Consider the following 27,521-nt stretch of genomic DNA (forward strand, 5'->3'; position numbering starts at 1 on the left):
TGAGCGGCCGCGGGGAGGATGGGCTGCGGCGGGAGCCGGGCCGACGCCATCGAGCCCCGTTACTACGAGAGCTGGACGCGCGAGACCGAGTCCACCTGGCTCACCTGCACCGACTCGGACGCGCCGCCCAGCAGCGCCGAGGGTGAGCGCGGCCCCGACCCGGGGGTCCCCCGAGGACGCGGGGCCAGGGAAGGAGGGGGCGGGCGGACAGACGGACAGTCCCCGCCAGGCGGCCAGACCTAGGCCCAGGCGGCGGGGTCCGAGTCGGGCCCCTGCGGAGGCCGAGCGGTCCCCTCGCGCCTCGGGGAGCCCGGGGCGGGCTGGGGGGGGCAGCCCACCCTGCGCCCCCCGCCCCCACTGAGTCCGCGCGGGCCCCCCCCCCCCCCCCCCGTCCCTGGGCCCCGCCGGCGCCCCCCCCCACCGCCTTCCCCTTCCTCCCCCTGGGAGGGCGCCCCCAGCGCTTCCAAACCGAACCCGGCTCAGGGCGCAGCCGACGCCGCGGGCGGCCCGGGAGCTCTGCGAGGCTCCCCCCGCGGGCGGCTGCTCCCCGCGAGGGACCTGCCCCCCCCCCCCCCGGGCCTTAGGCGAGGCCGGGCGGGCGGCACCCAGGGGCGCCCAGGACCTCCCGCCCGGGCCCGGGTCAGGCTCATTGCTGACACTGTAGCCGGCACAGAACAGTCGCAGGGTAGAGAGGCAGACAGACGGACAGACTGGGCTGCAGGCGGGCCTGTGTCATCAACCCGGTGCTGATGCGAAAAGGCAAGGAAGTCTCAGTACCTGTTACCAGGCTGTTGTCAAAAACCAGATCAGCATCTGGGTTAAGATGTTTTAACCTTTTCTTGACTCTTTCATGCTTTGGGCGTTTTTGAGTAATGGCATCTAAAGTAGACAGTGAGGTTAATTTGAAGTATAATGTGTATTAATAAGGAGGAAAGAAAGGTGACGGACGCTCAAAAGGCTGGTGATCCCGAGCCGTGCTTTCTAAAGAAGAGCCGTCGCTTGCATCTTGAGAATCGGTCTCTCCATCTGTAGGACCAGCGCTGGCTCCCTTTGCATGTGAACTCTGTGATTCCCTTTTTTTTTATTAAAAAAAAGTGAGAACTGTCGGTGAAAACGCTGCCAGGCATGACGCTCGATTGGCCTTCAGTTATTCTGACTCGCGGTAGCAGCGGAACGGTGATTTTGTGTTGCTGATGCTCTTAGCAACTCTCCAAGTGATGTGTTGGCTGCATGCAGGGTCCACATGAGGACAGGACATAGTAAGCCTTTGCAGTGGACCTGGTAACATATGTCACGGCCTTTCCCGAGGAGGGATGGCTCTCCTCAGCAGAGTCGAAGGCCGGAGCCGCACTCCAAGGAAACCCTAAAAAGATCCAGTGTGAGAAAGAACAGAGTCAGGGAATGGTTGCCTTGGTGACTGGGAGTGGAGGGTGCGTGTGTGTGTGTGTGTCCTGTGTGTGCTCATATTTATGGGTATGAGAGAGCTATTATGTGCTGGCGAAATGTGTACATATTTATTCATTTCCAAAGCTTATGCATTTATCACTCTGCCATCCTGAATCAGACCCCATCGTGCATCATGAGGTCTGGTCCCTGCAACAGGTGGGGCCTGGGACAAGCATGCTCATTTGTGCACCCAGCCAGACACAGGACAGCCCTGCCAGGCAGGGGCTCCTGAAGACCTGCGTCGTTCAGAGCAAGAGCTCAGCTCCAGTCCCAGGACAGCAAGCAGCCTAAACTTGGCGAGACTCTTAGATGGGCAGGATCATTTCAATTCCCTAGAAATTTCTGTCAGCCCCAGGGAAGAGGGACATTTCTGAAGATCAAGATGGAAACAAGCCTTCCCTGGAGGCCCACTGGCAGTCTCGCGGGGCCTTGAGAAAAGTGGCTTGATCCCTGTGGACTTTTCAGGCTGGGAACTGGACATCCTTAGTTAGAGTGGTCATTTGAGAAAACTACGCATCTCCTGGGCTCCAGCCACCCTGGGAGATTAGCCAGGGCTCTTTACTCTTCCTCCCTCCTGCTCCTGTCTCACCCACTCCCACCGGTGTTCCACCCATGAACTCAGACCCAGGCTTCTGGGGGGCACCTACGGCCCACGGTGAGTGTGTTGTGATAGGAAATTTCTCCCCATTTCCATCAACCTTTTTCCAACAGGGGGCAAAAGGAAAGGCTGGATTCAGGACAGTCCAGATCATAAAATCACAAAAGTGGCTTCATTACTGGAATCCTAGAGCTGGAGGTCTCTGGAGGTCACCTATTCAAGGCAGGGGGGACTCAGTTAAATTGCCCGGTCAAGACATTCTCTCAACTACTTCATAGCTCTCACCCCCAGTTCCCTCTGTCTCCAAAGTTCCCTCCTTTCAGAGCCCCTGGTCACTCTCCTATAGTGTCAAATCGAAGCCCCTTTGCGCTGGCCACCCAGCCTCAGGAGCTGTGAGGACAGGGAGTGGACTCCTCACTCTGTGTCCTCTGTGCTAGCACCGTGGGGAGCTTGCCTTCGTAAATACTGGTGGAAGGGGCTCATGGTTTTCTGCCAGTCCCACCACTGCTTCCTCCTTACTCCAGTAGTGATCCTGAGCCTCTGGTTCCCATGTCTGGGGATCATTTCCAGCAGCCGGCAGAATTCGGTTACGTGTTGAGACTCAGCTATTACGTGGGCTGGAGTTGAAGACTTAGCTGAGGCCACCGGATCTGACACCCGTTGCTTCGCTGTGTGCCCAAAGCCCGTCCTCCTGCCCCAGAAGGAAGTTAAATTGGTCTGGCGTGGTTTAGGCCTCATAAAATCGGTTTGCTGGATTGATTCTTTACTTCTGTTGTCTGAGGGGGTCTCCCGAGGAGAAGGGGAGACTGAGGTTGCCATGCCCCAGCCCAGCGCAGCCTTTCTGTAGGTTAATAGCTTCTTAGCCTCGCTTCGATTTAATCACAAGTCCCTTTAATTACATCCTTAAACATCCCCTTTTGTACTGTTGTTTTTTCTAGGTTCTCCAGAGAATAAAACATTTCAATTTTCTCTAAGGCGCCTCCACTTTTAAATTGCTATAATAATTGATTTAGTAAATGTGACATGAAAGATTGCGGAATTAGAGACTTGCAGCAAAACGACTGACCTAAATAAATGGAAACGGCAAATAAAATGAACGGCACTTAATATCACCGTTAGCTAACCTGTGCTGATGACTGACCCAGGGCCAGGTACGGTCTCAGCAACACTTACGTAAATCACCTGGGTTCATCCTCACGGCTGGGATAGGTGGGAACTATTACTGTCCCCCTTTTACAAGTGAGGGGATGAGATTTAGACTGTGCAGTAACTTGTCCCAGTCCAGGGCCAGAATCCAGAGCCCACACTCCTGAACACTGCCTTTCTAATTAATGGGGGGTTAACTATAGAATTCTTGATTTTACAGTGGATGGGACTCAGAGAATAGTCTGATCGCTCGATAGTCTAGTCTGGTTTCAGCACAGTTTTCTCCTGCATCACTGAGGATGGGATACAACTCCCTAGGGAACAAGGCCTCCCCACACCTTCGTGGGGCAGTTACCCTTGTGAGAAACCTTGTGATTTCTAGCGGGCCCCTGGGACCGAGCCTGCGCAGACAGCTCTCTCAATATTGGAAGACGGCTCTCGCATCTTCTCTCACCATGGGCCCTCCTGTCATTTCTCAGACCTCTGTGGGCTTAATATTCTAACACTTTTGGGTTTGTCAAAGCCCCTCTCGATACAAGGGAACCTATGGCTAGAAAACTAATATAAACATGTTTTTGAGCACAAACACTGTGAACATTCAAAATAATAAGAGGATTTCTGTTGTCACTACTTCACACTTTTTTTCTGAGATTGGATCTATTATTTAAATTCAGATAGCATTTGTGGCGCATCTGCTATATGTGAGAATTTTTCTTTTGGACATTTGCTTACATAACTCTCTAACCTTAAAATCCATTATTACCACCATTTGCTAGGTGAGGAAACAGGTTCAGTGAGAGGAAGAGATTGAGCAAGGTCACCCAGCTAAGACGTGAAGAGCCCGGATCAGAATTCAGGCCTCTTGTTTCTAAATCCGGCCGGTGTCCGTTTTACTGTAACTGCGAAGCACGAATTTACTTCCCTCCCCCACGGCCATCTGCCTTTGGCTTTCTTGAAAATATGTACCACTTGGCATGAGGGCCTCCTGCCAGCATCCTCAAGGCTGAGGACTCTAGTCCTTGGAGGGCCACCTGCATCCCCTCCCTGCGCCGAGTCCCTGAGCAGGGCTGCGGGGGGCGCTCAGAACATCACCTGCATCCTGGTTACCTGATGGGCTCATTAAAGGTGAACAGTCTTTGAGCAGAATAACATTTTTTTCTGGTTTCAAATGTAATGCATGCCGCTTATAGAAAATGTAGAAAGCATAGAGGAGCGGACAGAAGGAAACAATCTCTGTCAGCGTTTAAGCCCTTCCTTGGGGTCCCGTGTCCAGGGTGCATTGTTGCTTCTTTGCTGGGGGTCATGTTTAGAGTCAGAAGGTCTGGGAGAATCCTTTTAATTGCTTGGAAGCTCAAAGCTGACGGAATGAACTGTTTTGTAAACTTTGTGTTTAGGAAAATATCTGGAGTTTGTGAAAGCTAAACTAGCTTGAAGGGCGGAAGAGCTGGGGGAAAGGCCATGGAGAAGTGAACGGGGGTTTCTCCCTTTTCTGTTTCAATACCGAATGACTGTCAGTTGGATTCAGGTAAATTACATACCAGGTAAATGCAAGTTGTGACTCCACAGTGTATAATTTCCCTGGGTCCCCCACTTCCCACGTCCACCCTCCACAATTGGGTCAGCTGAGTATGCTGTTTATATTCTTCCCAGCTGTTTTCTGGAATTTATAGTCGCTTTATGGATGTAGAAACATGGCCTGTGTGTGTGTGTGTGATGTGTGGTGATATGAGTGTGGTCTGTGTGAGTGCGTGTGGTGTGTGGTGTGTGATGGTGTTGGTGCTGTGTGAGTGTGTGTAGGAACCAGCTCTCTGTCTGAGTCTGAGATGCCCCTAAGGTCATGCCGGCTGGCTGCCCAGTGTTCTGGTTAGAACAGCCCCAGATGCTTCCAGCTGTGCGTCTCGGTGTCAGATGGGGTCAGCACAGAGTATCTGCCTACATCTCGCCACGTGGCTTCTGTGGAACGAAGCAAAGAAACCTGAGTAGATTTTTCTTAATCTAGATCCATCTGCTTTATAAATGGTGCCAGAGCCTGGGATTAGGTTGTCTGTCGGTCTTTGTTTTGGGTGATGTTGTGGGCCTTGGTCTTCTGACTTCATGGGCATTTGAGCAGGCGGCTGGGCAAGGCCGAGTCGGGGGCTGCTGGCCAGATGCCGTCAGCCCGGAAGTCCAGCCCAGAGCCACTCGACCTTCCCCCAGCCAGGGCACCACCCTGTGGCACAGCCACAGCCAGGCAACCACCCAGCCAGGTCTGGGCCTCTGTTCACAGCGTCATGCGCTTCCCTCCAGTGAGCTTGATGTGTAACCATAGAACCAGCTGAAACTGGCCCTGTCCTGTTTCTATCAGTATCCAGAACCAAAGTTTATGAGTAACACTTGTGAACAAGAGTAATACTTGTGAAACTTTAACTGCTCCCACACGGAAAGGGACCGGGACATGACCGGCACCTGGACGCCTGGACATGTTCAGAAGCCGAGGGTCCGTTGTCCTGGAGGATCTGGTGCTGAAACCCCTAAATCTCACCTGGGGCAGATTGGAGCCTTGATTTCTGTCTCCTTGCTGGTCGACCTCGCAGTAAAAGCATTTTTTTTCTTTTTTCCCTTCAAAAGCCAGCGCCCTAGCCTTGGCTTCTTTGTGCGTCGCACAGGAGACCTTCCTCAGCAAGAGGTTCTCGCACACGCCATGCCCTCCGGTGCCCGGACCTTTCCCTGCTTGGAAGACAGCATCTTCGTGTTTTTCTGCTTGGAGACAGTATATTCGGTGGCTAAGGAATTAGACTTGAACAAAAGACCTTACCAGCTGTGTGACAGTGAGCGGGTTGCTCGGCTTCTCCGGGTTTCAGCTCTGGAATGCCGGCTGGGGATCACTGAAGAGTCAGGGTGCGCGCAGTGCGAAGGGCGCAGTGCTTCAGTGCTGCCCACCCAGGCACCGGGCCCTCGCTCCTCCGTCCAGCGCCGGGCTCGGCCTGAGCACAAACCCGGGCCGCCCTTCCCCTCGGCTCCTTCCAGGCCCGTTTCTCAGCAGCCCGCACTGCTGGAGGAAGTCATGACGTCGGCCAGCGAGGACCTCAGTGTCCTTACCACCTCTTGGAAATTCTGTTAATTCCTTATTTATATGCTGGGACAGTCCCCATGTAATAGCTCCCGCCACTCTCCTATTCTTTCCCTCTGAATACTAAAAATATCAAAACATTGGCTGTGCATTCACCCATCTTTTTCTCCAATTACCTTTTAATTGTATTTCCTTCTTGCCGCCTCAGCATTTTAAAAACATTTTTCTCCAGCCCCTCTCCGAATCTGCCTGTTTGGGTTCGAAGGGCACTGGCAAGGCTGTGAGGACATCACAGGCAGTTCCATCAGGGCGACAGTCCACTCTGTATCCCCGCTGGCCCTGCCTCAGCCCAAGCCACCGTTACCTTTCACTGGACCTCTGCAGCAGCTGCTTTCGTTCTTGCCCTGACAAGTCACTCACCATGTCACAGGCAGAACGTTTTTAAAACATATATGAGGTCCTGCCACTGTCTTGTCTAACACCCTGGTAGCTTTATTCTGTTATGCATAGAATACAACTCCAACCCTGGGCCTGCGCGGCCCAGGCCCTCTCTCTCCCTCTCACCGCCACCCCCACTCTCTCCCCCCTCCCTGGGTTCCAGCCACACTGGCTTCCTCTCTGTCCTTTGAACAGCCCCCCCACTTTCCTGTCACCAGGATTTTGCATATGCCGGAATGTGCTCTCCCTCCTCCCACTCATCACATGGTTGAGTCTACCTCACCCTTCAGCTCTCGGTTCAGACGTCCCCTCCTTAGAGAGACCAGCCTTCCCCGGTTACTCTCTGGCCTTTTCCTTCCTAATACCCCAGCCTGTCATTGTCCTGTTCATTTATTGTCCATCTCTTTACTCAGCACGGGGCCCCGCACAGAGTAAGCGCTCAGTGAATATTTGTTGAGTGAAGGGAACCCTCCTCACTTTTGTATCGGGTAGAAATTGTGTTTGGTGGCACGAACAGAAACCAGACAGATGTGGCTTAGCAAGTAGAGGGTTTACTTTTGCACGTGACAGAAACTCTGGAGGTAGGGAGCTGCCCTGCTCAAGGATGCTCTCCAGGACCTGGGCCCTTTGAGTTTATTCTTTCCAGCCTGGTGTGTGGGTTTCATTTAGCTGCAAGATGCTGCAGCATCTTTGAGCTAGGAAGAGGGAGGAATGCAGAGAAGAGCAATCCACCTGTCTTTTTTTTTTTTTTAAATCTGTAAAACAGCTTTCCCAAAACCCTGTAAGCTTTGCTTGAGTCCCCTTGGCCAGGACTATGTTATGTGCAGGAGTGAAGGAAATCACATTAGCTGGACACATACCACCCTTAAAGTATTGGGTCCTTTTGGCGGGGGAAAAAAGGGGACAGATACCGGGTAGGCTGCGAGCAGGGTGACTGCACCTTTCATCCCGAGGGATGTCAGAGAGGAAAGAAGGTGAACAGGAGCAAGGGAGAGAGAGGAAAGGAAGTGGGTAAGTGAGGAGGGGGAGGTGCTCTGCCAGAAACCATGGGGACACATGACTGGTATTAAGATTAGCCGCATTAATAACTGTGTTTTTAACATTCCCATGTGTCAAGTGAGTTCAGTATTTGCTGAAAACACACACTCATGTGTTAATATTGAATTAGTTTTAGAAATAATGCAACAATACCCCAAACTTGAATTTTTTAGAATGATCTGTTGACATCAGACTCTGATGTGTGCGTGAGATTCGTGGTGGACGTTCCTCTGACTTCTGCTTCATTTTCCTGCAAAGTCAATGCCAGCAGGAAACTGCTATGCCAGCTGATCTTCTGTGGCGCAGTTTCTAGCTCGTAGGAACATTTACGGAGGTTCACTGTCAGGGTCACTCTGATGCTGACGCAAAAAGCCCCAGATAGCCAATTGGCTGATTTAAAGACTTGACAGTATTTCCTGTGGAAGCTCAAAAAAATCACCCTGCTCTTGTCTCTAGGGCTCATGGGCTTTCGGGCATGAGGAAGCCGAGAGGATGTGTAGAAAATAGGGGGGCTGTTTGGGGAACCAGTCGTCATAACAACAGGGCAGGCAGCAGTTACAATGGAAGTGGGGTCACCTGTGCACCGTAAGAGGGACGATTCAGGTTTAAGCACCTCAGTAAACAATGAAATTGTTGCCTCATTAAGTGATTATGTCCAAGAATAATCACTTTACAAGGACAGTCTTCAAAGCACAGGCTCCGGTTTGCTTGCTGGGTGACAGGTGATGTGTGTGCAAACCCAAATGAACACAGCCACTGCCTCAGGAGCATGGCTCGGTGAATCGCACGCCCGGCAGGTGCAGGCTTTACGTATTTAGAGTCTGTTACCCCCATTTTACAGATGGGGGAAGTCAGAAAGGGGAGGCACTTGCCCAAGTGCATGCAGGGTGTAAGTGGGTGGGGGGGTTTGGAAGGCAGGTCTGGATTATTCTGAGCCCCTGGACTGATCGCTAGCTCCTGTTCTCATTGCCTCTCACCTAGATGTCATTTGCAACGGCTTTCTGACCGGGCCCCCCCTCCAGTCGTGGCCATTCCAGTCCCTTTCAAACCATGGCCAGGTGACGATTCCTGAAGCACAGCTGGGATCAGTATCGCGTTATTCTCCTGCTCAGAGCTTTTCATGGTTTCCCTTTGCCCACTGAATGCAAACGTCTGAGCCTGGCTTTGAACGCTTTCTCTCCAGCCTCACCTTCCACTGGCTGCCTGCAAGTCCGCTCCACTCAGCCTGACTCAGGGGCTACCTTTGTCTGAAGCCCCTGACCCCACGGCCCCCCACACTTCTTCAGCTATGGTAGTGAGAGGCGGTTTCCCCTATTTCAACCTGGTATGAGAGGCAGGCTGCCTCCAGCAAGAGGAAGTGCCCTTGGGTGGGGCCACTTCTTCCAGGCCTGCAGGGCGCGCCCCAGGGGCACCACGGCGACCTCTGCAGGCAGGGACCATACATCTCACCTCTCAGATGCACTTGGGGAACCTAAGTAAAGGCCCCACGCTGGCAGCTTCTGATGGTAGCTTGTGGTGGGGCCAAAAACCCCGCATGTTTAACAGGTTCTCTGGGTCGGTGCAGAGTGGGTTCCATAGGTCTAGGAGGGGACCCAAGATCCTGCTTTTCTAACAAGCTCCTAAGTGATGCTGATGCTGCTGGCGCCTTGACCTCTCCTAGGTCAGAGGCTGGCAAACCTGTTCTGTAAAGGGCCAGATGGTAAACATTCGAGGCTCTGGGGGCCACGTGCTCTTTGTTGCTATGACTCAACTTTGCTGTTTTAGCACCTAAGTAACCATAGTCAGTACAGCTACGAGTGAGCATGGCTGTGTGCCAGTGCTTGCTCCTGTCTTTGGTGATTCTGAGGGACAGCCAGGTTTAAGAGCCACTATCTACTCGGGAAGAAAGTGTGGAAGAGAGGAAAGAACAGGACTAGTTACTAGTCCCAGCCCTCAAACGCGCCTGTCAATAGCTCTGCACATAGAGCCCTCAGACAATGTGTGTGGAATGAGCAAACAAATGGGACGAAGCACATTTCTCATTTTGAAGGCAGTTTTCAAGGTTATTAAAGTATTACTGATAACATTAGGTCATGAAGGCATTAGATAATTTATTATGCAAGCCATGTTCTTGTCTTGCACGGGATTTGGGAAGAAAACAGTATCGTGGCACCACCCAGGAGCTCTACCAACTTTGGGCTCCCAGGAATGTTGAGATCCTCCTGACCCTTCGTCGCAGGTCACTTTTGGTTCAGGGGATCGAGGGCAGCTGCTGTGGCACTTGCCGAGGGCACTTGCAAGAATGTGGAGCTGCTGCAGGAGGCGTGGGGCGTGGGGAATCCTCATCTCTTTGTGCCTCTCTGAGCTGTGCTAACTGCCACAGGCTGTAAGGCCCGAGCTGGAGTGTTTAAAAAGCCACCACTTTGGTTGGTTGGTTGTGGGGCTGGCAGTGGATGAATAGGTTGCTGTTATGATGTTTACTTTCCTGAATCAGGTATCCCTTTGTAGAGACAGAGGCTTCTAGCCATTACGTAAGGCTTCAGAAAACATCCCGTGAACGTAGAGAAAAGGCATCATTTAAAGAGAGCTGCCAAAAATGCTAACAAAGGGCCCCAGGGAGCATGCCCATGCCTGTAAGACTTATTTTTGTCTTTTGCACATAAATTCCAAATGCAAACACTGACTACAGTATTCTTAGAATCCCCAAATCCCATAGCCATAAGCTAAAAATCAGTGGGAAATATAACAAAAACTTATGTAAGAAGGTGAGTTAACACACCCCCCCCCCTCGCCCTACATACACCAGAGGCTATGTCTTCACCTGAGCAGTGTCTCCTCCCAGCAGACACCGTGGGGTTGCAATTGCTCTAAACATTCCTGGAATCCCTTAATTGTAGCCATAGGTATTTTTTAAATATAACATTTCAAACATATATGTATAAAAGTTTTAAAACTACACAAACACGTTTTTCAAACATATATATAAATTGGGAGAATAGTAAAATAAACCTCATCCAGCTTCGACAATTATTAGCACATGCAAATCTTGTCTCATCTCTACCTCCACCAATTAAATTATTGAAGCAAATTCCGGAAGTCCTGTAGCTTCATCTGAAAATACCTCAGTGTGGATCTCTAAAAAATAAGGACTCTTAAAAAATATGTAAGATTGAACCATATGAAATTGTTATTTTTGTAGGTTGAAATGGCAATTCTATGTCTTTCAATGAACTATAATCACAATACTATTATCACACCTAAAAATTAATGAAAATTCCTCTAATACTTATGTCACCAAAATTCAGTCATTGTCCAAATTTCACCAATGGTCTCATGAATGTCTTTTCTATAATTGATTCATTCGGATTGGGATGCAGACAGTGCCCACACATTGTATTTGGCTGGTATTTATCCGGTTCTCTCTCTTTCTGTGACGTTAACATTGGCTGAGACAGCCCAGTCCATCCATTATAAAGTTCCTCATCAGCTTTCAGTCGGAGATCATCGCCGTCTACATGAATTATTTCATTGGGAATTGCAAAATGGTGATATTCTAACATTTCTTCAACATCTATTGGCTGGAATTCTTTTATAAAGAATAACTTTTCCTGACTGCCCATTTGCTTTCCCTGAAAAGGTGATGAAGGTGCCTACTTTCCCCCCTGTAATGATCCGTTCTCAGTTTGTTCTTCTAGTTGTACAAGTTCAACTCCTTTCAGAGTTCCTGGTGGACTCTCCAATGTTCCCTCTTCCCTGAAATGACCACACGCTGTGGGTACAAGACGCAGATCTGTCTTGGCCAGAGGAGGTCATCTTTGCCTAAGACATGATCCAGGAAGTTTCTTATTGGGCCTCCATTTAAATCCATATTTCTAAGGAGGGACCATGAGTCAATACTTGGCTCTTTGAGGGCAGAGGCCCTGGGGGCCCCGTCCTGCCCCTCTGCGGTGCTGCCCCCCGTGCCAGATGAGCCGGAGCTGGGGAGTACTGGTGTCTTTTCCCCATGTGTTCCCAGCTTTGCGTGGGAAGAAAATTTAGACAAAATGTCCTTTCACTCATTTTTACAAAGGTTTTCTTTTGAATTTTTGTTGTTGAAGTTGCTGTTCAGAGGGATACTTCTCAAACTCTAAAAATAAGATGGGGGGGTGGTATTTGGATCTCAGAGGTGGTTTCTCCGCGAGCCACCGATTTCGTGCACAATCCCCTGCCTTTCTCAGCAGCCTGGGCTCCTCTGGAGCCCGAGTTTCTGGCCTTTATTGAGTACAGCTGCCCAGTGTTCTAGGGCAAAGGCGGTGCTTTCTAACAATTTAGGAGGGCTGAGCATTGTTTCCTTCACTCTAATGACTGGGTTTACAAGGGCTGCGTTGCTCTCCTTTCCTGCTCTCACTAGGTGTGATACCTGCAGGGTGAAGACCGTAATGTACCCCTCTGTGAGCCCCAGAGCGTGGTGAAATGTCTGGCTTGTGCTGGGGTTCAGCAGATGCTGGTTGAGATGAACTGATAGGAGCAGAGAGCTGGGTATCAGATGTGAGCTAGATTGGCGAAGTTGGCCGTGCTCTCTGAGAGAGACGATGTTAGATCAAAGAGTGGGGACCAGGATTTTTAGAGTGGCCGTCTTCTCGGTGATGTCTGAGCCCCATGTACCGATTTTTCTGGATAGGCGCTGCAAAGCCCTGGGTCAGTGGTGCGGGGCCTGAGTGAGCCTGTCCCTGGAATGCATCCTCTAAGTCCCTGCATGACCTTGAGTTCATGAAGTTTTCCCTAGGGCTGCCTGCCTTCTTATAAATCCCTGCGGTCCGATCTAGATATTTAGAATGGGAAACTTGAAGAAAATAACTTTTGCTCTTATTTTACACCGAAGAAAAGCTGCGTTAGAGGAAAATACCCAGAAAGGATATTGATTTTTCTCAGGCCTCACGTCCTCTGGGTCTGTTATACCAAGCCCAGCAGGGCTGGGATCTGTGCATTTGGGGTGGGATCAGGCCACACAAGCAGGCTGTTGACCTGACGGATCATGTTGTCCAAATTCTTCCATTGGAAAAGCCACCTCCTTGCGTACATATCAAGAACGGTAATTGATGTAGATCAAAGCCAACTGTACCTACTCCCAGAACCTTGCAGGAACTTGTCAAAAGGGGGAGCTTGAACTTGACTTCTGAGAAACAAATAAAGGAAGCTTAAACCTGCTTTTAAAGGTATCCAGGAAAAGCTGCAGAGACAGGAACTGGGGATTTGAGAGCTAATCATTGCATTAAAGAAACACAAAATCAAATCAGGCCAATTGAAGTTTTATTTATGCTTCTGGTAGAAAACTCACAGCACCTCTGCCCTATGCAGCTGCTACAGAAGAGATTCTGGATGTCACCAGCTACTTAAACGCTAACAGTGAGCTACACGGCGAGGTGGTTGTCAAGCTTAATGCCGTTCATTCTGGCTGTGTCCCTCTGAAACTGGCACTGAAACCTCTTCATCTGGATTGTGGTTGTAGATGATCATCCTAATTAATTTACTGTTGCCCCCCACTTCTTTCTAAATACTCAATTGCACTTACTAGGTGTGTATTTTGGCCAAAGCCATCTCTTTGAAGTGGCATAACCTCCAGGGGCAGCCTTCTGAGAGCGGTTTCTTTTCCAATTTGGCGAGTCCAGCTGGGAAGACCGCAGAGGGAACCTCTAGGAGAGCAGGAGCCCTAAGGGCAAGGCTGTCTCCTCGCTGGCCTCCCTGCCTCCGGGCTGGAGCCCTTGAGAGGGATCCCCCACACTGCCCCAAGGCTGCACTTGCCCACCCGTCGCTGTCCAAACTCCTTAACCAAGTCCATGCGGCCGCCCATGATTTGGCCTCTGCCTCTCTTTGGCCTGTTTTGTTCTTTGCCATGAGCAACACCTCTTGGACAACTCTCCTCCCTGTGTCCCAGCCATCACAGCCAGATGGCAGGGACGGAGTCTCTGTCTCTCACTTCTGCCTCCGGGCCTGGCACGGAGCCTGGTGCCGCAGAGGGATGCAGTAAATACTCAGGATGCATGAACTGTTCCCGTGGTCTGTTTTTCTGTTTCTGTCCATTTCTCTTCAGCTCAACAGAGGCCCAGTTGCTGGCCAAGCTCCAGATTATCTGTCCTTCTAAAGAAGGTGAGACACAGTGAAGGCTTGTCCTTGTCAGATGTGTCATGTGCCAGCCCTTGGATAACATGCAGTGAACAGACCCTAAGTAACAGTGATCTGCCCCGGGCTCCCCCTTCAGCTCAACCTTCTGGCCTCCTGGGGCCCCTTAGGCTCTGAGCCTGAGACCCTTCAGGAGTTGCTGCACCCTGACCAGATCTGGGACAGGGTTGTGGACTTGGCAAAGCTGGTCTTTGCTGAGACTCTCTTGTTCGTATGTCTTTTCTCCATTTTCTTTCACCCACCTAGTGCCCTCCCCTCGCTGTCAAGGAAGGATCTAAAGTCAGCCTTGGGCACATTGTAGTGCCTGGCACTCAGGAAGCTGTGAAATGAACCCCACTGTGTGCCAGGCTCAGAGCCAGGCTTACCTTCTCTTTCTCTTTGACCCCCAGTCTTTGATGCAGATATCCTAATTCTAATTTTATACCCCAGGAAATTGAGGCTTAGTGATACTAAGTAGCGGGGCAATGACAGAGACAGTAGATGGGAACAGATATCTTTGGAGTCACACAGATCTGGGTTTTTTGATTTTTTTAATTGGTTTTTAGAGAGAGAGGAAGGGAGAGAGAGAAATATCGATGAGGGAGAAACATCAACATCGATCGGCTGCCTCCTGCAAGCCCCCTTCCAGGGACTGAGCCTGAAACCTGGGCATGTGCCCTGACCTGGAATTGAACCGGCGACCTCTTGGTGCATGGTCGACACTCATCCACTGAGCCGCACCGGCCAGGCCAGATCTGGGTTTTGAAGTCCTGGATCCACTACTGGCTGGTTGATTGTTTGGAGCAAGTTTTTGGCCTTTCTGAGGCACTTCCTCTAATCCCCACAGGGGCCTGGCCATGGGCATGGGAGGACTGGGGTCAGGTGCGAGTCTTGAAGTGTCTCAGAGTGAAAAGGTGGAAGCCATTAAAAAAAAAGTAAAGCTTTAACTACAAATAACTTCATCACAATAACATTTATTTTGAAAAACTGAAAACATATTCTACTAGAAGGGATTAGTAAAGTAAATGGTGACATATTCACATAAGAGCAGACTGTGTAAAAAATAATATGACAATATTCAATGGCATGGGAAAATGCCATTGATGTGTTAAATAAGATTTTCAGGTTACAAAATTATTTTTTAAAATCTCACTTTTGTAAAACAACAACACACATGTTCTTATAGAAAAGGGTAACTCGGCCCGGTGGGATTTCTAGGGACTCTCCTTTCTTCTTGGCGATTGTAGCAACTGCCACGTGCCAGACTCTAGCACCCTTCTCTGTTCCCCTCCCCCAGGTGTGCTGGAAGATGGACTGTCTGCCAATGGTGTGCCCCGATCTGCAGCCCCAGATGGAATATCCAACCCCGAGAAGAAGATGAGCTGTGGCACCCAGTGTCCCCATCCTCAGGGCCTCGGCTCGGGCACTCTGACCCAGAAACACAACGGCCTCCGGACCACGGAGGTAGGTCACAGCCACGAACCTGGGACTGGAGAAAGGGAGAGAGGCTTGCTTCAGGGCAGGGCCAAGCCGTGACTGTCCCCAGAGGAGGACAGTGAAGGTTCACCTTGCCACTGGACATTCTCTGCCTCACCCATGTGAAAATTGTTAGGAGCAAAATAGCAGGACCCCCTCCTCCCCCAAGCCCCGCCCTGAGGGCTGCTAGGTGTTGAATGGGCCGAGATGGGGCCTTGGGGCCTGCCCCCCAAGGGAAGCGTGTCTGCTTGACCACAGCTTTGTGAGGCTCTCCTTTCCTGTGTCGCCTTACCATCTTGATAACGAGGACTCTTCTGGCTGTAGCCCCCAGACAGGCGGCAGTCTGGGGGTTGGCAGCGTGAGGAGCAGGCAGGGAAGGAGATGCCAGTGCAGTAGGAGACAAGCCCGGCGTGTTACCTCGGACCCTCCAACCAGGCGGGCAGGCCAACGCCCCTAGGCCGGGGGACTCCTGCTGCAGAAGGTCGCTGTCAGAAAGGAAGCAGCACTGTGGCGGCCCTGGCCCAGCTGGCATCCTTTCTGATCCTTTCGTCCCTCTCAGAGCTCTTGCTGGCAAGGGCTCCTCCCGTGGGAACGGATGCCCTTAGGAGGCCCAGGCTCTGCAGGCTGGGCTCCCACCCAGCCTCTCCCTCCCACTTCCTCAGCTTCCCCGCCCCACCCCCACTCAAAGGCCACTGCTTATCGGGTGCTCCAAACCCATTTCCCCCCTCGGCCCTGTCAAAACTTACCAGGCCTGTCCCCTCAGGCCAATGCCACCTGTTTCCTCAGGGCACAGCTGCGCCTCTAATGATGGAATTCCTGCTCTTATCAGCGAGTTACCTCTCTAAGCTTTGGTCAAAAACCTGTAGCAACTTCAGCTCTAATACATTAAAGTAAGAAGCCTTGAAGGAATCACTTAATCTCTGAGTCTCGGGTGCCTTATCCACACAGTGGGAATAATACCGAAATGGAAGAGCAGCATGTGAGTTCTGGTTATGGAACATAAGAATTTAAAGCCCGGCCAGCGTGGCTCAGCGGTTGAGCATCGACCTAGGATCCAGGAGATCTCGGTTTGATTCCTGGTCAGGGCACATGCCCGGGGTTTTTGGGCTTGATCCCCAGCAGGGAGTATATATGGTGGGGGGGCAGCTGATTAATGACTCTCTCATCATTGATGTTTCTCTCTCTCTCCTCCTCCCTTCCTCTCTCTGAAATCAATAAAGACATTTAAAAAAAATAATTTAAAGCCAGTTAGTTGTGCTCAGCCCTTCTAGACATAGCACAGGCTGCAAAGACATCGTTATATTATCTCACTTAATCCTCAACAATGACTCTAAAATGTTGCTAATGTTGTCTCCAGTCCACAAATGGCAACGGAGCGGCAGACATAGCTAAGGAAAGCACCCCCTCAGTCCACACCCACATGCACTCTGGGCTCTTGTGTGGTAATTAAAGTGGGGCCACAAGGAGCCAGACCCTGGAACCCCAGCAGCAGTGGAAATGTCGCAGGGAGCGAGGACCACACTCACAAAGCACCACGAGGCAGATGTCTCATACCGATAAGTCATCCAGGCTGCTTTTGTTTTCACAATTCAGTGAACAATGGCTACATTGGAACTATTCAAAACGAAGATCAGGGAGCAGATAACTTTAGCTATAAGCGGTCAGACTGTCGCTGAAGTGCATCAGTGGTCTATGCTGAGACCCCGCCAGCCACCAGATGTCCTGAGGGCCCTGGAAGGCCCTGGCAAAGGTTTTCCACCTAAGATGTCCGTTTACAAGACAAGTTTATCCCCGATTTCAGATTTTTTTCAGTAGAGCCATCTCATACCAACACAGCTCTCGCTACTAGAATCTGCCCAAGGAAATTAATATTCTTCCATTCCCGCCAGGGCCTTTGACAGTCTCTTCCTAGCTTGTCTCCTGTACTCGGGGCTACAGCTTCCTGCGTTTTCAGCGTCCGGCTCGGGCAGTGCCCACTGTCTTCCTTCGCTCCGGGAAGCTGACCTATTAGCATTTCACACACACACCCGTAGGTCATCGGGCCACCTGGCTGATGGCTCTGCGGCACCTTGTCACAGCTTCCCTTCTCCAGAGGAACCCGTTCGTGGAGCACGCGTCCTCAAGCTCGTGCCCACTGCAACATCCCCATGCAGATTTCAGACACATTTGTGCAGTCAGGACGATCCTTGCTAGGCCTGGAAATTTCCTCACCGGTTCCCAGAAGCACTCTCTGGGCTCATTCATCTGACGTTCGTTTACTGAGCACCGTCTGGGCACCAGGCACCGTCCAGGTTCCAGTGCCAGCCACCCAGGAGTGGAAAAGGCATACATGTCCTTTGCTCTGAAGGAGCTGCCAAGTACTAATGGGGGTGAGGGTGGGGACCCAGATAATATAAAATAAATGGCTCTCTGAAGGAAATAAAAGGCCACTGGTGGGTAATAGCAACCACTCTACTTAACATAGATAGGATCGCCCCACGGTTCAAATTGCTTTCTGAAGGGTGAGGGGGCGCAGCCAACGTGGCTGGGGGTGTTGACTTTAAGCCCCAAGAGAAACAAGTCCGTCTGGGTTTGAGGCTGCCAGGAAGTTATCAGTCAATCTGGTTACCCTTGAGAAACAGCAGCCGATAAATTACTTTTAATTAAAGAGGCGGTATTAAGAGGGCTAAAATCAATGATTCACAGAGTACTAACGCTGCAGAAATTAAAATGAGGCAAGGGAAGAATTGAAAAGCTGTAAAACCGGGTGAGAAACAAGAGGTGGCCCATTAACAAGAGTCAGTGGTGCTAAAACTCACAGAACGAGAATTTTAGAAGTGGAAGCAGGATTGAATTAGCAGACAGCCAAAAAAGCTCAAGGTGCAAATGGGCTCCTGTCATCATTGAGTTGGGAACCATCAGATTTTTTTTTTTAAAGCCAGTAATTGCAATAAGGACACGTTTTATTTTCCTGTCATTAATTAAAGAGGGTAGGATGTTAAATAAAAAGGTTTGGCTGGTTGAAAACCACATCAGAGGGAAAACATCTATAGTATAGAAAGTGTCATAGACCCCGGAGGAACAAAACGGTATAATTGTTTCCTGTATCTATATTGCTCTTTGCTCATAGGCGGGCAAAGCAACTTTTCCAAACTCCTAGAGAAAATAACCTGAGGTTTCCAAGTTGTAACTGAATTACATTGATGACTAAGCCCTGAATACCCGAGCTGCTCTGAAAGGGATGGGCACCTTCCCCTTGGTGCCTCAGACTTGAAAGCTTCTCTTTTATAAAATGCTTCGTTGTTTACACTGTATCACGTTTAGAAAATGAATCATTTGAAAATGGATTTGTGTGGGGCACGAATCCTTCAGTGCCCATCATTGGAAGGCAGAACTCCAGTTCGTCCTTTATCCAAGTGCATGTCTTATACAATTCCTATTATTGATGTTATTTAAAAGTAGCAGTAGCAATAGTCATAGTTTCAGAAGACTTAAGCTTTCTGTGTCCATTTGGTATGTTTGGCTGACATCGTTTTGTGGGTAGAATTAATGTTGATGGCTATCATTGGGGTGATTCTCTGTCCTGGGGAGGCTCCCAGAAGGTGGGACTTTCCGTTTTTTGGTTTTTTTAATTCTTACCTGAGGATATGTTTTTATTGATTTTCAGAAAGAGAGGAAGGGAGAGAGGGAGAAACATTGATGTGAGAGAGAAACATGAGTTTGCTGCGTCCCATACACGCCCCGACTGGGGATCAAACATGTACACCTAGGTATGTGCCCTGACCAGGACTCAAACCCCAGCCTTTTGGTGTGCGGGACGACTCTCCAACCAACTGGGCCACCCGGCCAGGGCCTGGGACTTTCCGTTTTAAACAGGTCAGTCTTGGGCCAGCTGGAGAAGTTGGTCACCCTATTAATGCTAAGTGACATGCTTCATTCTCTCAGAAAAAAACCCTAAGAAGCAGGCATTATTTCCCCAATTTCAGGGAAGGGGACTGACTGAGATTCGGACGTTAAAGCAACAGGTCTGTGACAACAAAGGGGTGGGTGGCAGAGCCTTGTGCTAAATCTAGGTCTGTCTGGCCCCCAGACTTGTCCTTTGAACTGCTTGCTGGTGCTGGCTTTCGATGCACAGATTTAAGGAACGGCCCCTTGTACTTGAGAATCACTCCATACATAGCCTCTGGCTGTTCCGGGAATGACTATTTTGTAGCCTTTGACTCTTTACTTAAACAGGTTGGGAAGTTAAGAATCAACCAACTACTGAATATTTGCTTAGATTTTTAAGCTTAGAAAAACAGACCGAAATATAGAGCGGAACATTTTCTGTGTATAATCTTTAATAACCGTTTTTGAAATCTTGCCAATAACTCTAAGGAAAGCAGTTGGGCAGCTCGGGAAATTTACATTTCCATTCTGGAAAGCTCTCCCACTGCCCACCGGCTTGAGGGGAGCGCTGCTGTGAGCTTGGCTCCTTTCAATCAGGCCTCTGTGTCTCTCCTCCATCCCCGGTCCTCAGAGATTTTATGCAAGAACACCTGAAATCAGATGGAATTAGCCTCGTAATTGCCACAATTTTCTTTAGGAAACAAACTTGGTTGTGGGACTTTATGAGTTCTCTGCTTTTCGGGAAAATAAACCCATAGGCGTCACTGCTGCTCCTGGTGCCAGTTCAGGCTTGAAAGAGCCGAGTGTGGGCTGAATCCTCAGTGGGCACTGGCTGCGGGCTGTTAGAGCAAGGGGAGCGGGTCAGTGAGGTGTGCCATGCGCCCCTTCATCTGTTTATCCAGCCACAGCTGAACTGAGAGCCTCCTATGTCTCGGACCGTGCTAGGCGCCGGGACCCTGAAGAGAACAGTGAAATCCTATCCCATGCAATCAATGACTATAGTCAAAATGACAGGATCCTTAAACACCCCTCAGATCGCCAGGTTGCTTAGAGGCAGAGCCTGCGATCAGGATTCTCATGTGAGCGAGCGATTGAAATCAGAGTCTCAGGTGAAACCCGTGGGAGTGGGGGAAGCAGGGTGGGCCCGAGCACCAAGTTCAGCAGACACATCAGCCCAGCCGCACCACCGCAGTGTAGCCTCAGCGCGATCCCATGGGAGCTCCGGAGCACGAGTGACGTCAGAGATGTACATACCCTGTACATAGGCTACCATGAGGCACTGGCTTTGGGCTGCCTTCAGGAGTTAGGGTGTAACCTCTTGGGCACCAATCAGCGAAGTGGCTCCCATCAGATGAAGGCAGTTCTCCAAAGAAGGGTGCTGCCCTGAGCCGTTAGCAGCCGAAACTCAGAGCAGCTGGGGGACGGAGGCACCAGCCAAGTCAAGGAAATCGGAGAGGGTCATCACCAGCAGCTATGACGCAGGGTTTGTGTGACATAGGAGCCTACATGTCATCTGTTCATAAGGACAACAGAGCAATTTCTTTTTCCCCAGCGATGCACAGTCCACCGTTTCTTTGGATGCACTACAGATGAAGTAGTTGCCTTGAATTCAGGGGCTGTATCTTATAAAAAATACGCATCTGTCATCGGTAGACTCACACCCAGCATGGGGAGATGCTCATGCCTTGGGAGATCTCCTGCAGATCAGAGACAGACTGGGTTTCCCAGGAAGCAGATGCTGAGATGTAATTAAGTAGGATGTCCTTTGGGAAGTGCTCTGGCAACACCCGTGGGAGGGAGGGCTGGAAGCAGGAGCAGACAGAGGGAGAAGAAGAGCCACAGTGCAGGCCCCGCAACAGCCTCGGCCGACCCCACCCCATGCAGAGCTCTGAGGACAAATGGCCTGTCAGAGCTTTGGGACAAATAGCCAGGCTTTTGTACCCCTGCACTCACCCCCCTTCCGGGGGGCCCCTGCGGCAAGGGCAGGGCCCTGGGGGAGGTGGCTCCCTGCAGCTGGGGCAACTGGAGGCTCTTTGCTGATGGCACCCCTGCAGCTGGGCAGCAGGTCCCTCCTGGGGAGGGTTAGGTGGCACGTCTCTGCCCCCCCCCCCCCGATGGAGATGACTCACAGGGTGCATGTCATTCTCTCTCCAAGCATGTGGTCAGTGAGTGGGATGGGCAGAGAAGTGCCCCTCACTTGTTAAAGCTGTTTTCTCTTGGGGGCTCAGGGGGCACAGATGGGTGAAGAGCTTGCAGCTTAGTCAGTGCTTTAGTACTTAATCAACATGAAGACGAATTTCATCCTTGGTCTTTCTTCACTTAGAAGTGGGCACGCTGGCCTGTTTTTCACTTGTTATTTTACCAAGTCTTTCCATTGCACGAAGTACCTTACATGCTTTACCTTATATAATCCTTATAATAACCTTATTCCGAAGGTACTATTATTATTATTCCCATTTTATAGATGAGGAAACTAAAGGTTAGAGAGGTTAGAAAAAAGTTGCCCATAGTGAAATTATATAGTGAGTATTTAAGCCAAAATTCCTGACTCCAGAGCTCAAACCCTTAACTGTTCTACTGAAACCAGCTGTGAAACCTTTCACGTTCCTCTTTGATGGGCCGTCGCTCATTCACTCACTCACTCGACCACATTTTACTGAGCACGCCTCCTGCCCGGCTCTGTGCCAGGCTGTGTGGTGGTAGAGATTCCACGGAGAGGCCTATGACAAGGAGCTCGTGTGCGTGTGCTCTTGTGGGTCATTCTTCCTGCCTGCGTGTGTAACCATCTCGGGAAACTAATGCAAAGGTGAGGGCCTTGGGATACCTCCCAGTAACTCAGTTCACTGTGTTAAACTTTTTAACAGGCTAAAAGAGATGCTAAGCGAATGCCTGCAAAAGAAGTCACCATTAACGTGACAGAGAGCATCCGACAGGTGGACAGAAGTCGAAGAATCGCAAAGAACTGCGTCAACTAGAAGGGCAGCTGGACTTGCTGGCGCCCTTGCATGCTGGATCCCCCAAGGAGCCCTGACGACGTGGGCGCCCTGTGCTGACCGTGAGCGCCGCTGAGGGCCTCGAGGGACCGTCTCACCCGGCAGCTGCCAGCTGCCTGAGCTGCTGGGACGCTCCCAGCCTCCTGTTTTTGACGTAAATGCGTTGGCATAGTACTCACACGTGGTAATAAACTGCACATGAGCCGTTCGGCTTGCTGTTGGCAATGTCTGCACTTAGGCCTGGCTTAGAAGGCCGGAGCGAAGGCCACGGGCCGGTTCATGAAGCAGGGAAAGCCGAAGGGTGGGCCGGGAGCGAGAGAGTCACTGTCAGCTCGATGCCGTCCTGGCCGCGGTCATGGGCGCCGTTTCAGGCAGGCTTGCTCTTTGAGTCTTTCTTTTTGGATGCCACCATCACAGAGCTTACCGTGTTCCATTAAAAGTTGGCTCGCACCCAGCTTGAAGCCCAGATATACGAGAAGTCAAGAAACAGGACGACAACTTGTTCTCTTGTTTCCTGAGCTCAGACCAACCCCACCGAAACCCGTGGCGTGTCTTAGGGAGGCCTCTAGGATGCAGTCACATTTGTCGTCTGCCTTCAGTGTCATCCCCCCCCACGCCTTTGACCCACAATATCACAGTCACGGTTGGTACATCCAGCCGAGGACTCCCTGAGGGCTCAGCCAGACGCTGCATTTTTCATAGCTTCCCAGTTCCCTTCGCTTGTGTTCTCGAGTGTGTTCTCTCTCACTCAGATAATTTGCAATTGGCGTTCAAAGAGCGGGAGGTGATCCAGACACGTTGCTGCCCACGCGGCTCCCCTGCCCGCTCTGCGCGCAGCCCCGGGACTGTGCCCCGTCTGCAAAGGAACCGCTTTAGAGAGTCAGTACCTGGCGGACGTGCGTTCGCATTGACGTTGGATTGACATACACACGTTAGAAATCAGGTAGCTGATGCAGCAAAAAAAAAGTTTTTATAGGAATGACGTTTTCTAGCATTTCTTTAAACGTGGTAAGGTGGAAATATTTTCCTCCAAAGTCTTGTAGCAGGGGCTTGGGAAAGATAGGACTATAGTTGTACCAAATGATACCAATAAACGCCACGTGTAGCAGAAGCAGGGAGCCTGATGGTGTGTGCTTAGGTAACAGCCCGGAGAATTGACATCGGCTGGTTAACAATCCGATTTTCAGTCTCCTTTCCTGCCAACTGTTATTCCTCAAATACAAGTGGGCAGCCTCCCTCTCTCCCTCCCTTCAGTAGACTGTATATTTATTCATTAAACATTAAATGCCAATCCTGTGTCAGGCACCATGCAAATGCCGAGAGAGCTGGAGTCTGGCCAGTCACCACTGTGTCCTGAATCGGACAGTGGACTTAACAGCCAGGAGACTGACTGAGACCCTGAGGTCCAGTGTGCTGTGAATTGCCCTGCGGTGGAATCTCACTTTTATATTCAGAACAGGTTTCTGTCTTAAACTCTGGGTGTCCTCCCGATCCCTCTACAAGACTTTGACCACACACGAAACTACAGTTTCCCCAAACCTCTATCATTTTCTGATTCTTCGAGAAAGGGCTTTTCGGCAACTTCATGTTTTGAAATTTTAATAGTAATAATAATAAAAGCAAGACCTGTGACTCCTGCGTCCCCACTGGCATTACTCAGCAGGAGCCCCCAACTGCCACCGGTTGGCGCTGCTCCTGCAGGTTTAAGGGCTCACTCTCCCAGGGCACGCACACCGTGTTTTTGTGTAGGGGGTTCCTTCGCTAGTCACTGCTGTGGGCCACAGGCTAAGCCTAGTTTCTCTTTACAAGCTTGTTTTTCGTCACTTGGCTGCTACATGTTGTTTGGGATTTATCAACTTGAGAGGGTGTCTCTGTTTTATATAGAAACAGTTTCTCACTTCTCGGGGAGAAGGGAGTAAAGGGTATACATGATCTTGCCCCCCTGCAGAACAGTCTGGATTTCACCAAGACAGTGATCAGAAGTTAAACAATATTACTGGAAGTTTATCTGACTTTTTTTTTTTAATGTGTATGTGATATAGGAACTGATTCTTACTATCCTATTAGTATAACACTTTCTATTGCAAAGTTTGTGTCAATAAAGTCATCAATTTCAAACCAATGGTCAGGTACAAGGAATCTTTACTGGGACCTTAAATTTGTATGTAGAGCTGTTTAAACTTTTTCCACTTTTAAGCAAAGACCTTTCACATAAGTGATCCCTGAGAATCCTCCAAAAAGCCCTGTGAAGTAGGTAAAGAGACCACTGTTAGCGCCAAGTTAGTTATAAGAGTATTTACGGTCTACTCAACCAGTAAGAGATGGAGCAGCGATTCAAATAAGGGGAGCTGGTCTGCAAACCCACTACTTTTTCCACCACTTAGCATGGTGCCTTTCCTGGCAAGAAGGGCGAGCCTGGCTGGGAGACTCAACACTGAGCCCAAGTCTAAGAGGGTGGTGGCAGTAACTACAGAGGGCTAGTGAGCTCTTGGGGGGTTTGTGTCTGGCTCAGGCTCCCTTACCCGCCCCCCGGGGGATGCCTCTAACCTATTGTAACTGGGCACCTTTGGTGAAGGTCAGGAAGAAGAGAATTGTGCACCAAAGGAGACTGAACTTGCACCCCTCAGAATCGCTGCTAAGACCCAAAGGTGGAAGCCACGGCAGCCAGGGACCTCCCCATTCTGCCAATGCCCCAGGCACTCCTTGGGTGCGCAGGTGAAGGACTATGTTCTCTCCCTTTTCCTGCTGCCCACCCCCACAGTCCTCCCCCTGACCCCCTAGGCTCCCCGACACGCTTGTTTGCCCATCTGTCTAAGCCCTGCACCTGTTTCTGACCTTCACTAGCTGCACTCACTGGCTGCCTGCGTGCTGCAGAAATGAATTCCATCTGAATTTGCTCCTGCAAGCAGGGTTCATAAAACTGTCAGCTCTGCTACACCAGATGGCAGACATGCTTTATTTGGCTGTCATGGTGTTAAACTGGAGAAATTTACAGAAAAAGCCTGCTCTGGCGGAGACTCCTGGGCTAGAACTGCAATACCCATTCGCCCTGTCTTCCCCGGCAGGGCACATGCCCACTTAAAATAAAGATCACACTTCTCAGCTTCCTGTGCAGCTGGGAGTAGCTGCATGATTGAGTTCTGGCCCATGAAATGAAATGAGTGAGGCCTGAAAGCTTCCAGAAGGGCTTCTTATAAAAGCATGGCCAAGGCCCTGGCCAGTTTGCCTCAGTGGTTGAAGCATTGAGGGCATATGTCTCGGTTGAGGGTTTGCTCCCCGGATTTTTTTAACCCAGCAAAAAGCTAAGTCTGGGCATTTGCTGCACAGCGAGCTTTGCAGTTTTAGCTCCTTTGCCAGGCCTTCTCCAGGGGGAGCTCCTCTTGAAAAGGAAAAGGGTGAGCTTTGCCCTTTCTGATCCAAATAGCCCTCTTCATGACATCGCCACGTGCCAGGGGATAGCCGAAAAGTTTTGTTTGCCTGTTTAATTGTACTTCATTATCCAGAGGGTATGTCTTTCTGTTCTATAGATGAATCAACCATAGGGTGGCCTGTGGAACAGGAGGTGGCAGCCAGTCAGCCAGGAAAAGAGACCGGGCTTTGGGTGGAGGAGACTAATCCTAACCTGGCATCTGACAGCTGTGTGCCCTGGGGCAAGCAGAGGAGCCTCTCTGAGGCTCACTTCCTGTCTGTGGAAATAACAGCATCTTTTTGAGTGTATTGTGAGGATTAAGCGAGAGAACAATGTAGATGACATGGTGTCTGCCACATAATAATCATGGCCCTGAGCCAGGTACAGAGCTAGGCGCTTCACACATACTCCCTCTAATCAATTAAATCCGCCAGGTGAGCCTTTTCAGGCCCAGTTTGCAGATGAGAAAACTGAGAATTACAGGCCCAAGACCATGCTGCTACTAAATGGCAGAGTGGGGATTTGGACCCATGTCTGCCTGTTTATAGCAACCCATGCTCTGTCCACTGCACCAGGAGTAAGTGCTCAATAAATGTTGATTTCTTTCCTGTCACAACGGATTTCACGGCCCTTTTTGTAGCATCAGTGTCTCAGCACCTCCAAGTTGTCAGTGCTAATGCTAGGATCAATGATAGCATCCTGGATACAAATCTGCGAAAGTTCGCCTTTTTTCTTTTAACTTGATTTTCTTAACAGCAACAAAGGCAGTGGCTGTCTTTTGATTTGTGCCACCATATTAAAATTCTTTTGAAGGTAATACTGATTAACTTTTGAGTCTAACATGTATTACAAACCTAAGTATTATATATCTTAGCAATAGTAATCTAAGTGATTAAATAGTGATGACCGTGGTAACCACTCCTCCCTCCGTTCCAGAACAGGAGAATGAAGGCCCGGGCTAGCTGGGTCCCCGAGGAGAAAGGACAGTGCAGGAGCAGCACACGTTGTGCACGGTGACCCCTTACCCACTGCTGTGGGAAGCAACAGCCTGGAAAAGAATTGTTTTCTAGTTAAAAAACAGGGAGCAGCTGGAAATAATTATGATTGCTTAGCGCCGTGGTTTGCAATATGCCGGCACATGGGAATCACCTGGGGAGCTTTCACAGCTATTCATGCTCGGGTCCCAGCCCAGAGGTTCTGGCTCAGTTGGTCTGGGCTGCAATCTGGACATCAAGATGTGTCAGACTCCTCAGGGGGCCTAATGTGCAGCCGGGCTGAGCACCACTGGCTCAGCCGACCACACAGTATCTCTAGGATGGGATCTTAAATCAGATCCCCTGGGTTCGAATCTGCTTCACCGCTTATTAGCTTTGTGACCTTGGCCAGTTCATTTAACCTTGTCATGCTCCTCTTTGCTAATGGTATCTCCTAGGAGCCGGGGCATTTAGTAAGGATATCTATGCAAAGCACTTAGCACAGTGCCCAGCATCTGAAGATACACACGAGGTTGTTTATTATTGTTGAACTGTGACCCAGCCCTGAAACGTTCAGGACACAGGCAAGGCCTGGCATATAAGATTCAGCTCTTCAGGGTAAATGTACCAGAGAGCTGGCATCCTATTTAAGTAGCGTTTCTTCTCACGCACCCCAAATGTACCTTTTTCAAGGTTAGCACTTCTTACCTGCCTGTGGGATCTGATCCTGTGGTATCAGACCCTGGCCAGTGTGGCTCAGTGGTAAGAGCATTGGCCAGCACACCAAAGGGTCATGGGTTCGATTCCCTGTCAAGGGTGTGTCTCTGAGTTGCAGGTTTGATCCCTGGGCCAAAGTTGGGGCATGTGTGAGAGGCAACGAATTGATGTCTCTCCCATCGATGTTTCTCTCTCTCTCTGACTCCTCTCTCCCTTCCACTCTATCTAAAATCAATGGAAAAATATCCTCGGG

The 27,521-nt window shown here is 50.2% G+C and overlaps 1 protein-coding gene and 1 long non-coding RNA gene across 2 annotated transcripts; both read left to right on the forward strand.

Moving 5' to 3' along the window:
• On the forward strand, positions 1–24,290 carry BAALC (BAALC binder of MAP3K1 and KLF4). The gene is made up of 3 exons (XM_087825323.1): positions 1–142; positions 15,130–15,296; positions 22,040–24,290. The coding sequence occupies exons 1-3, from the start codon at positions 19–21 to the stop codon at positions 22,148–22,150; spliced, it is 402 nt and encodes a 133-aa protein (XP_087681449.1). The 5' UTR covers positions 1–18; the 3' UTR covers positions 22,151–24,290.
• On the forward strand, positions 2,270–5,889 carry LOC107546042 (uncharacterized). Its single transcript, XR_001604091.2, has 3 exons — positions 2,270–3,195; positions 4,585–4,715; positions 5,798–5,889. It is a non-coding gene; the product is annotated as an uncharacterized LOC107546042 (long non-coding RNA).
• Positions 24,291–27,521: the final 3,231 nt, after the last annotated feature.

The sequence above is a fragment of the Miniopterus natalensis genome, chromosome 16 (assembly GCF_054644295.1).
Source record: "Miniopterus natalensis isolate mMinNat1 chromosome 16, mMinNat1.hap1, whole genome shotgun sequence".
Lineage (NCBI taxonomy): Eukaryota > Metazoa > Chordata > Mammalia > Chiroptera > Miniopteridae > Miniopterus > Miniopterus natalensis.